General features: G+C 37.2%; 1 protein-coding gene across 1 annotated transcript in view; it reads right to left on the bottom strand.

The window, feature by feature from the left end:
* LOC114052195 (protein disulfide-isomerase-like protein of the testis) overlaps nucleotides 1-12,572 on the bottom strand; it is a 34,619-nt gene that overhangs the window by 322 nt on the left and 21,725 nt on the right. The window contains exon 10 of the mRNA XM_027874671.1: nucleotides 7,045-7,131. Within this exon, the coding sequence (XP_027730472.1) occupies nucleotides 7,045-7,131 (87 nt within the window). The remainder of the gene's footprint in view (nucleotides 1-7,044; nucleotides 7,132-12,572) is intronic.

Genomic DNA, 12,572 nt, shown 5'->3' with positions numbered 1-12,572 from the left:
GAAGGAAGGAAGGAAGGAAGGAAGGAAGGAAGGAAGGAAGGAAGGAAAAGAGGGAGGGAGGAAAGATGAAAGGGAGGAAGGGAGAAAGGAAAGAAGGAAGGAAGGGAGGGAGAGGAGGAAGGAAGAGATAGAGGAGAGGGGGAGAAGGGAGGGAGGGAGAGAGAGAGAGAGAGAGAGAGAGAGAGAAAGAGGTTATTTTTATTGCATATGTTTTGTCCTATTGCTAAAGTCCCTTGATTAGCACAGCAACAAAAGTTAAAAAACACATTGGATATAATAACCTTATCTAGGCACACCCAAATAAGGTGGTGGTTACAAAAATAATAAGATGGTCTCCCTCACCTAATCACATTAAAATTAGTGTACAATTCAATAATCCATTTCTGTACATGTCCATGCACATGCACACACTCATACAAGACATGTATCAATATGGTATGAATTGAGACCTTAAAAATCTCCTGTTCCCAGATATCTCTCCTCTATCTGCCATCTTGCTGAAATTACACCATTTGGGTTTTTATTCTTTGGCATTAAGGAGTTGCTGGTTCTAGGAGACCTTTTTAAAATGAAAATGTAGCCAGAAATGATAACAAATGAAGCTATTATCATCTATAAACAACTTATTGTGAATTTGATCAGTTTCCTCTGGAAGAATTAGTGCAAGACACTGAAGGAATTAAAGTTATTTCTCCTCCTCTTCTTCTTTCTCTTCCTCTTCCTCCTCCTCCAACTCATGTTTATAAGAATCATTCTTTTTATGAAGCCTTTTACATACACTATTTCATCTGATCTTCACAATAGCTCTGTGATAGGTGTATATAGTAGGATTTTTGTCCTCACTTGACAAATAAGAAAACTAATAAAGAGATGACATATCCAAGGTCCACAGATAGTAAATGGCACAGTGTCAGGACTTAAACCCAGGTCTTTTGCCTCCAAGTTTAGTGGAATAATTTTGGGGCTTGCATGTGGACAAACCTGAATGGGGTACTACAATGAGGCATTAAGGATACTAGGGGGCAAGGCCGGGGAATAGGAAGAAAGCTTAGTAAATGAGGTGAGAGGACAATCAAAACGAATTTCAAAGACTTTCATGGGTTCAGTCTTACAAATATGTCCAAATTACATGACTATCTAATTGTATCTTTATAAAGATGTAACATGAAGACTCCATTCTTGGGGATCTGCCCTCAGAGTCAAAACTAGGAAGCTCACTTGCACCTAAAATATTTGGTGGGATATGGGGGGAAAGCAATGAAAAGGACATTAGGAATTGGTTTATAGCTGGTCCAGAGGGCAGTCTAACCACAGATATAGCTGAACCAAGAGAAGGGGCAGCCCATCTCCCAGAGAGTCAAATCAGAGCTCCCAGGAGTGTTGAGAGGGAAGCTGGTCCAGGATAAGGACCTCTTAAAGAGATAGGAGGCTAGTGCTTAAATCTTTTTATGTAGTGAGGTTTCCTGTTGTCCTAACTCAAACAGTAGGGATAGCAGCAACTGCATCTTATATAACTCCCTATCAAGCAGAGGAAAGGGTTTGAAAAAGCACATATGGGAAGATGATATATGCACAGAGAGATGACAGAAAGCTCACTACATTTGGAGTCAGAGGATCTGTGTTCAAATGTTGCCTCTTTTCCTTACTACTTTGTATGACTGTGGGAAAATCATTCCCTCTATCTGGTCCTCAATTTCCTCATCTGTAAAATGATGAGGTTGAGCTAGATAACCTCTTAGGTCCCTTCCAGCTCTAAGTCTATATTTCTATGAATTTTAAAGAAGTAAAGTTCTCTCTTTCCTGATCTTCATCCCATCAACTAAATCAATCAATTAGAACTACCCTGAATGTTAACCAACTAGGGAGAAGGCAGAGGTAAGCTTGATGGGACTATTAAGGTCTTCAGTGTATAAAGGGCTAACTGAGGGTCCTATGGCCTTTTTAAAAATTCTATCAGAGCAAAGATGTCTCATATGATTTCCTAGTGGAAAGAAAATTGTTTGCCTTCTATCTACTTCGTCTCTTGACCTTCAACACCCTCTATTCCCCTCCACTGTTCCAGGTCTGCCACTCAGAACAGTCTATCTCTGTGGCCATACCAGTTGCAATAATATAACTTGCTGTGGCAGAAAAGGTGATGGTGATGGTGATAGTGATGATGATGATGATGATGATGATGAAGATGAAGATAATAATGTAATAACTCCTTCAAAACACAGTCAAATATTGAATCAACCCTTTATTCCTGGTATAAATCCAACATTGTCTTAGTATATAATTTTGTTAACATAATATAACCATTTTGCTGATATTTTATTCAATATATTTGCATTTATAATTATTCAAGGTTTTGGTCTATACTTTTCTTTTTCTGCTTTATCTATCCCTGATTTAGCTCAGAAGCATGTTTGTCTCACAGAAAGAACTTAGTAAGATAACTTTCTCTATTTTTGCAAAGAATTTATGTAATATTATGATTAAGTGTTCTTTTAATATTTGACAGAATTCACTTGGAGGTGAATTCAGGTGGTCCTAGGTTGCTCTCTCTGACCCTTTGGGAGGTTTTTTTTGGGGGGGGAGTCTTCTTTAATTTCTTTCTTGGAGACCAGTATTATACTGTGAATCTGGGTACTTCATATTTTTATAAATATTACTTTGTTTCATTTGTTATTAGTTTTGTTGGCATACAAGTAGGTGAAATAGTTCTTAATAATGTCCTTTATTTCACTTTCATCTATGAATTCTCTTTTTTTTTCCTTCTTGATTTAAAAATTTGATTTTCTCTTTCTGTTATCAGATTACCTAAGAACTTATCTACTTAAAAAAAATACCTCCTAGGTTTATTTACCCATCATTGTACTTTATGTTTGTTAACACTTTTATTTACTTATTTTTTATTTTCAAAATTTCTATTTTTGTATTTGGTGGAGTTTTTTATTTGTAACTTTTCTATTTTTTTTAGTCGTCCCAATTCTTTGAATTTTTCTTTCTTTTGCTGAAAGTGTTTAAAGATATACATTTCCCCTAAAATTGCTTTGATTGTATCCCTAAAACTTTGACATCATGTTTCTTGTCATTTTCTTTAATAATGTTATCTATTCTTTCTATTATTTGTTCTTTCACCCACCAATTCTCTAGGGTTAAATTATTTAGTCTCCCTTTGTCTCTGAATCTTTTTTTAAAACACCCTTTATTGGTTACAATTGTATTAAGTTATGGTCAGTAAAATAAATTCTAATATTTCTGCTTTTCTACATTTGTTTATGAGGTTTTTATGTCCTAGCAAATGGTCAGTTTCATTCAAGTTGCCATATACAACTGAGATCTATATCTATATCTATATCTATATCTATACCTATATCTATATTCCTATTGAATGATCCCCAGAAATCTATCACATCTATTTTTTTAAAATTCTACATAAGTCATTAACTTCTTTCTTATTTATCATTTTGTTAAACTTGTTCTGAAAGATGTGTATTGAACTATCCAATTATTAAAGTTTTGTTGTCTATTTCTCCCATAATTCAGTTAACGTTTTTTCAAGTACTTGGGTGCTATGCCATTTGGTGCATATATACTAAGTACTGATATTATTTCATTATCTGTGTCTTTAAGCTTCAATACACCTGAAGTATTAAAAATTGTTTCAATCCCTCATTTTAACTCCTTGTGAATCATTAGGTTTCAAGTGTATTTTTATAAACAACATATTGTTGAATTCTTCTAATTTTATTTCACTACTCTTTTCTATTTTGAGTGAATCCGTACTATTTACGTTCACTATAATGATTGCTCCTTGTACATTTCCCTTCATCTTATGCTTTTTTTCTTTTCTTCCTGCTCCCTTTTTAGAAAAAAAAAAGGATAAAGAGAAGGCTTATGATCGATACTAATAATCTGCAATTGAAATGAACTGTTTCTATTCCATTGTTTCTCCCTTCCTCACCAAGCCCAGACCCTGCTTATTAGTTTGTACACTTTCTAATCCCTTCTTTATGCTCATCCTTTCAAAGCTTAGCCAGTTTTTGTGTTTATCTGCTCCCATGCCACTTCCCTGGGATGATTCCTCTTCTCTGCTCCTGCTAGCTTCCATGTTATTCTGAGCTTACGGTGGTTCCCCTAGTGCTCCTTCTACCAGCTTCCTGCAGTTATTTATTTGTTTGTATATGTTCAGCTCTGGACTAGACAGATGAGCTAAGGATACATGAAGCTTTTCCTGATCACTCCAGATGCTCATATCTTTCCCCAAGAAATTTGCTTTGCATTAATTTATTTTTCCCTGATAGAATGTAAACTCTCTTAAGGTAGGAACTATTTAATTTTTGTTTATGTGTATGTGTGTTGTCTACACGTCAATGTTAGGCCAGAGCCTAACACAGCTCCAGGCCAATATTTGATGCCTAATACAGCAAATGCTTGTTGCCTGCCTCACTGACTGACCAATTAAAACACACCCATGGCAGAAGTGATTTTAGAAACTATTAGAGCCCTGCAAAAAGTCATAAGAAGATTATATTAATATCTAGCTTATATATATGTATGTTACAAAACTTGAATGCCATTTTGCCCAGTTAGAGGTAACAAAAAAGAAAATTGCAGAATAGAATCAATAAATCAAAAGAATATTAGAAATTTTAGATTCCCTTAATCAGCAATTGAAATCAAGTCAAAAGGTTAAGGTGCTATAAGGAGTCAAAGTAGCAAAAAAAATTCTCTTTAATTTAAACCCATATTACAGAAGCTTGAGAACAATTATATCAAAGAAGATACAGAACCCCTGAAGAGGAAAAACTTCAAGTCACCTATATGGTTGTCAGAAGTCCAACACAACCAAAATATGAGTTGGGCAAATGCAAAAGTTTGAGTGCCATTAATATAACTCAGGTCAAGAGAGGTGACTGAAATTCTAGCTTCTTTGCAAAACTGGACAGTACTGGGACTGGATAAGATCAATAATTATTGCTTCAAATGTTCCAAAGCAGAGCAAGAATTACAAGCAAAGCATTCTACCGACTTTTTCTCAGATGCAAGTCTGATTCCACTCTTTCTTAAGAGAAGCCATTACACATCTAAATCCAAAAGACAGCTAGCTGACACAGTGGATAGACTGCTGGACCTGGAATCAGAAAACCTAAGTTCAGGTCTGGCTTCAGACACTTACTGTGTGACCTGCAAATCACTTAACCACAACTGTAAAATGGGGATGATTATAACACCTATCTCCTATGGTTGCTGTTAAGATTAAATGAGATAATATTTGTAAAATCCTTAATAAATAGAAGGTGCTTAAAAAATACTTATTTCCTTCCTTCCAGTAGATGACTCCAGATATAAAACAACTTTGTGTTTCTGTATTTTATATGAAATATTCATAGCTTTCATCACCCAAAAAAATCTATGTACACTTAAAAGAAAACAGTATTTTGGCTGAGGAACCAAATGAGTGTGTCCAAAAGTCTCAGGAGGATAAAGAGCAACTTATGATTAATCACTAATTATTGAGTAAACTTCCCAAAAGCACCATGGCATTTATACTGCTTTTAAAGATTATATCAAGCCCCTTGACTCAGTTTCCCAATTATGGCTTATTCACATGCTATGAATATAAGAAAGAGAACCACATATATTAAGAATGTTAGAGTTTTTGAAGACCACCTGGAAAATTGTTTCTTATTTAAGACATTACTCTAATGTGGGATGTAAGCCTACAGAAGATGAATTCAAACCTCAACATCTTCATCCAGTTTCAAAACATACATATTTTAACTACCTGAGTTCAGTACTTTTTAGTTGTGACTGATGCCTTGTGACCCCATTTGGGGTTTTCTAGGCAAAGACACTGGAGTGATTTGCCATTTCTTTCTCCAGCCCATTTTACAGATGAGGAAACTGAAGCAAACCTTAAGTGACTTGCCCAGGATCACATAACTAGTATGGGTCTGAGGCTAAATTTGAACTCAGAAAGATGAGTCTTTCTGACTCCTGACTGGCACTCTATCCACTTCACCACCTAGCAGCCAGGGAACTTCTTCAGCAACAGTATACTAAATTTGAAATATCAAAGAACAGTAATAGTAGCATGGTGACTTGCACCAAGACTATTCCTATCCAAACTCCATTGAATATAAAATAAAAACAAGGAAAAAATAATAGTAGCAGATATTTATGTAGCAGTTTATATACATTATGTCATCTGGGCCTCCTAATAACCCTGTGACATAAGTACTACAGGTATTATTATCTCCATTTTAGAGATGAGGAAACTGAGGATTAAAGAAGGTAAGTGACTTGTTCAGTCTCACTTAGCTAATAAGTCTCTGCTGCAGGATTCAAACCCAGATCTCTCTGACACCAATATCAGCCCCCTGTCCATTGCTCCATACTATCACTCTGAAGGTCATTTAGTTGACTTCAATAGGAGGACAACTACAAGAGCTTTCTTCCCAGATACCCAGGAGAAGAAAGAATTAGCAGTGTTCTCCAGAAGCTTGACTAAAAGTTACTCCCATTTGATTTAAGACTTGGTAAGAGGAGGATGAGTGAGCTCCCTATGTCCTTACTGACCTCAAGACAGAGATTTGGATTCAGGACTATCACTGGGCAAGTTTTTTTTTTAATTTTCAACAGGTCAGGCCAAAAAATAAATATAGATGTATGTGTATATGTGCATATGTGTGTACATATAGTGTACATATGCACACATATACAATACATATTTACATATACATATACACATAAAGCTATATATGCATACATATATACCCACATATACATATATACATATATACACATACAACACACACACACAAGCGTAGCAACCTACAATCCTTGAACTGAATAAGATCACCTCTCATCTTTATCTAGTCCATTCCCCTGCCTTAAAATAGACAATACATCTAAGCCTGTCCTTGATTCTAAGGAGGAAGAGACTGTGATACTGGCTGCAGGTCTATCCTAGAGTGCAATTGGTATTTTAATTACTAGTTCGTGATGTCCCTAAGTTGGGCATAATAACTGAGAATAAATTAAGACAGCTTTTACCTCCTCTGATTCCATTTGAGACTTGATTTCTTCTTCCACGAATTCAATAAAGGCATCCAGGGTATATTCGCCATTATATGGTACAACCTAGGAAAAAAGAAAAGCAAAACACAAGATAATGGTTCGACTTTCCTTGAAATTACAGAAGGAAAGCATATTATGGCTACCTAAGTATCACATGAATTTGGAGTTGGAATGGGCTTTAAACATCCTCTCATCAAAAGCTCTCATCTCACAAAAGAGGAAACTGAGGCCCAGAAAACTTTAAGCAACTTGTCTAAGGTCAGGATTTAAAACACTGTCCTCTGACTCCAAATCCAGTTTCCTTTCCAAAATACCATATTCCTTGGCCCAAGGATTCCACACATGGTAATAACTAATAGGGTGTTACTGCAGTTTTAAGCTTTAATAACTTCAGAAATATAAATGTTATAAATTTATAAAAAAACATCATTTGAAACATTATTTAAAATTTTTAAATATTGATATATTTCATTTTTTTCAAGTATATTATTTTTATTTTCAGCTATTGTTGCAAGAAAGAGAAAAAGGCAGATCTCCACCTACAGGGCCCTAGGGATCCTAGAATTCAATCATTCCTCATGAGAGTGATGTGTACATAACTTCTGAATATATTTGTGTTCAAAGTTCACACTTACTGTTTTCTCATTGGATTGCAGCAGTCTGGAGAGTCAGGTAATGCAAACAGCGATAATCTCATTTTGCAGATGAAAAAATTGAGTCTTGTAGATGTAAAGTGACTTGTCCCAAGTCACACAGCTACTAGGTGCCAGGGGCAGAATTTGTCTTCTTTTTAATTTTTAATTTTTTTATTTTTAACATGTGTTTTTAAAACTTTGGGTTACAAATTTTCTCCCTTCCTCCCTCCCCACCCACCCTCACTGAAAAGGCAAGCATCTCGGTACAGATTATAGATGTGTAGTCATGCAAAACACTTCCATAGTAGTCCTGTTGTAAAAAACTAAGTATATTTCCCTTCATCCTATCTTACCCCCATTTATTCTATTCCCTCTTTTGACTCTATCCCTCCTCAGAAGTGTTTGCTTTTGATTATCCCCTCTCCCAATCTGCCCTCCCCTCTATCAACCCCCTGCTCTCTTGTCCTCTTCCCCCCTTATTTTCCTGTAGGGTAAGATAGATTTCCATACCCCATTGTGTATGTTATTCCCTCCTTAAGCCAAATCCTATGAGAATAAGATTCACTCATTCCCTCTCACCTTCCCCCATTTCCCCTCCACCGTAAAAGCCTTTTCTTGTCTGTTTCATGTGAGATAATTTACCCCATTCTACCTCTCCCTTTCTCCTACTCCCAGTATAATCCTCTCTCACCCCTTATTTTTATTTTCCAGATATCACCCCTTCATCTTCAACTCACCCTGTGCCCTCTATCTATCTATACATACATATAATTTTTCCCTCCCACTACCCTAATACTGACAAATGACTCATGAGTTACAAATATCATCTTTCACTGCAGGAATGTAAACAGTTCAAACTTAATAAGTCTCTTATGATTTCTCTTTCCTGTTTACCTCTTCCATGTTTCACTTGAGTCTTGTATTTGAAAGTCAAATTTTCTATTCAGCTCTGGTCTTTTCCACAGGAATGCTCGAAAGTCCCCTATTTCATTGAATGATCATTTTTTACTCTGAAGGATTATACTCAGTTTTGCTGGTTAGGTGATTCTAGGTTGTAGTCCTAACTCCCTTGCCCTCCAGAATATCATGCTCTATGCCCTGAGGTCCCTTAATGTAGAATCTGCTAAATCTTGTGTTATCCTGATTGTGTTTCCACAGTACTTGAATTGTTTCCTTCTGGCTGCTTGCAATTTTTTCTCCTTGACCTGGGAATTCTGGAATTTGGCTACAACATTCCTAGGAGTTTTTCTTTGGGGATCTCTTTCAGGAGGTGATTGGTGGATTCTTTCAATTTCTATTTTGTCCTCTGGTTCTAAAATATCAGGGCAGTTTTCCTTGATAATTTCTTTTTTTTTAATTTAATTTAAAAAAATTTTTTTTTGGCTAGGCAATGGGGTTAAGTGACTTGCCCAGGGTCACACAGCTAGTAAGTGTTATGTGTCTGAGGCCAGATTTGAACTCAGGTCCTCCTGAATTCAGGGCCAGTGCTCTATCCACTGCGCCACCTAGCTGCCCCTCTTTGATAATTTCTTGAAAGATGATGTCTAGGCTCTTTTTTTGATCATGGCTTTCAGATAGTCCAATAATTTTTAAGTTCTCTCTCCTGGACCTATTTTCCAAGTCAGTTGTTTTTCCAATGAGATATTTCACATTCTATTCTATTTTTTCATTTCTTTGGATTAGTGTTACAGTGCCTTGATTTCTCAAATTGTCCCTAGTTTCCAATTTCTCCATTCTAATTTTTTAGGAAGTATTTTCTTCAGTAAACTTTTGAACTTCCTTTTCCATTTGGCCAGTTTTGTTTTTTAGGGCATTCTTTTCCTCATTGGCTTTTTGGACGTCTTTTGCCATTTGGGTTAGGCTATTTTATCAGGTGCTATTTTCTTCAGTATTTTGGGGGGTCTCCTTTAGCATCACTCTCAGTTTTTCCTCTATTTCTCTTACTTGCTTCTCAAAATCCTTTTTGAGCTCTTCCATGACCTGGGACCAATTCATATTTTTCTTGGAGGCTTTGGATGTAGGAGCTTTCGCTTCATTGTCTTCTTCTGGTTGTATGTTTTGATTTTTGTCATCAAAGTAAGATAATACAGTCTGACTCTTTTTGCACTGCTTGCTCATGATCTCAGCCAATTACTTGAATTATAGACTCTTTGTTAAGGTAGGAGTCTGTTTCCAGTGTGAAGAATGTACTATTTCAAGCTTCAGGGGTTTTGTGCAGCTGTTTCCAGATATACTTCTAGGGACCTGTAAATTTTCAGTTCTTCCAAGATGCTATGATCAAGGATGAGGTGTTTACTCCTTTCCTGGCCTGTGCTCTGGTCTATGGGCACTCTTTTCTGTCTTGAAACTGTGAAGAGGGTTTCCTCTCCACAACCACTACAAGCTCCACCACACAAGTGCTCCTCCTTGTCCTGGGACTGCCACCCACAACTGTGACCCAGATCCAAGCATGGGCAAAACAAGAGAATCCTGCACCAGCAGAGAGATCCCTGCAATCCCCCTCTGATCAGTCACTCAATTCCCCCTCAGTCTGTGGGCCAGAAGCTCAGGAAGCAGCCGCTGCCCCAAGGAATGGGGCTGGGATCCTGCGCTCCTCTCTCACTGCAGTCACAGACTTTTCCCACTGACCTTCTAAGTTGTCTTTGGTGTTCAGGGGTTGAGAAGTCTGGAAACTGCCATAGCTGCCCGCAATTCAGTCCTCTGAGGCCTGCTTCAGGGTCACTGCGGCCTATGCGCCCACACCAAATAGCGCTCCTCTTCTCGCGGGGTGCGATATACCTTTCTGATCAACCATCCAGGCTGTCTTTGGCTGGAAATTTGTTTCACTCTGTCTTTTTGGGGGTTCTGCTGCTTTAGCATTTGTTTAGAACCATTTTTATAGGTATTCGGAGGGGTTTGGGAGAGAGGTGAAGACAGCCACTGCTTTCCTGCGCCATCTTGGCTCCGCCCCTCCTGATACATTTCTTATTAAAATTCAACATAACTACCATCCTACACTATATGTTTCTCTAGGCAATTTTCAAACTTTTAAAAAACATCAGCTGCTACTCAGTGACTCAAAGGATTGCATTTCTATTCCTAGCCTTAAGATCATTCAGAGAATGAAGTTTTTATGCATACGTGACAGTTTTGACATGACCTCTACCAGAAAAAGTCTATTAGAGATAGATTAAGTGACCTAGGTGGCCAAGTAAGAGGGCCTCCACAACTAATCCACTGGTCTAAGAAAGCATCATCCAGAAACTGCTCCATGCAGAATACATAATGACAGAGTGTTCCATCTTGTCAACATTAAAATTTTATTATTCAAAGTTCACAAAACTAGGTAAGTGTAGAAGGAATGTAAATAATTAAGTTTTCAACTGATTTTTTTCTAAGTTTATAGTATTTATACTTCTGAAGTTACTAAAAGGTTTAAATGTCCTAAATTTTTGGGACACTGTATGTGCACGCACGCACGCACACACACACACACACACACACACACACACAGTTTGAAATCTTTCAAAGTTTTTTACATACCTTTTCTTTTCTCATTTGCTACAACTATTATGATTCCCATTTTACAGATAAGAAAACTGAGACTCAGGGAGGTTAAATGACTTAGGTATAGTCACCAAGGGAATGATAATCAGCATAAGAATTTAAATCAGGTCTTTCCTGAGTCCACTATATTGTGATGCTTCTTCTGGTGTATAGTTTTTATAATCTTCCTGAAATGGTTATTGCCTCTGGGATAATTTTTGAATGCCTCCATCTGGCAATTCAAGGTCTTTTAATTCCCAATCTTTCCAAACAAGCAGCCTCTCTTCCAATTACGTCAGTCTCCTGAATACCCGTTCCTTTTCTTGGCTCTAGTATTTTAACCTGCTTGGAATGGCCCATTCCCACCCACCCCCTCTACCCATTTAAATCCTACCCATCCTTCAACTCCCCATCCAAGTATCTCCTCTGTGAAGGATGTTCTCCAACCACTCAAGTCCACACTAATCTCTCACTTTTCTGAATTCTAGACACTGCATTGCTTAACACTTTATTGCTTCCTAACTGTGTTCATGTATTTGTCTTGTCTCCTCAGCTAAACCAGTAGTTTCAAACTCAAATAGAAACAGGAGCTGCAAAATGGTACATAAGTAGCCTGTAGCCACATAATGACTTAGGAAAGTGCATATTAACATTACCTATGTTTTATTGTATTTTTATTTATTTTGTTAAATATTCCCCAATTACACTTTAATCTGGTTCTGCTAGCCCTTGAGGGTATTGTGAGTCATACGTGGCCCTCTGGCTGAGTGTCTGACACTCATGGGCTAAACTCTGGGTCCCTGAGAGGAAGGAACCCTATATTATTCTTTGGCTTACACCCCAATACAGTGGTACCATGTCAGCACAAAATAGGTGTTTGGGGAAAAAAAAAACTAGTTGATAATTGAGAGGTAGTTGATGGGAGGGGTAGGGGGAGCATTGGGCTTGGAACCAGGCAGGACCATGGAATCTCAGATTTAGGGTTAAAAAGGACCATAGATATCCTTTAATGAAGTAGTGTCAAATTCAAATAGAAATGGGGCCGCTAAATTGTACGTAAAAATGTCTTTTGCTGCTAAATCATATATAAGAGAATGCTGAGGCAATAAAGAAACTGTAGCTATTTCTTTATTGCAAAGATCAGCAATAATGAACTTCTGTCACCCTCATTTTTTGCATCACTCTATCACTGAACTTGTTTCTCATTGTTTATTATTTTTTAAGTCAATTTGCTTTATGTATTGGTCAAGCCTTCTCAAAAAGAGACTAGTTTCTCTAAGGTATGATTCACTAAGAATGTGTGTGTGTGTGTGTGTGTGTGTGTGTGTGTGTGTGTGTGTGTGT

This window comes from Vombatus ursinus, unplaced genomic scaffold (assembly GCF_900497805.2).
Source record: "Vombatus ursinus unplaced genomic scaffold, bare-nosed wombat genome assembly UNPS02014807.1, whole genome shotgun sequence".
Lineage (NCBI taxonomy): Eukaryota > Metazoa > Chordata > Mammalia > Diprotodontia > Vombatidae > Vombatus > Vombatus ursinus.
Note: the sequence above shows the minus strand (reverse complement) of the source record. Positions and strands in the feature narration are given on the sequence as shown.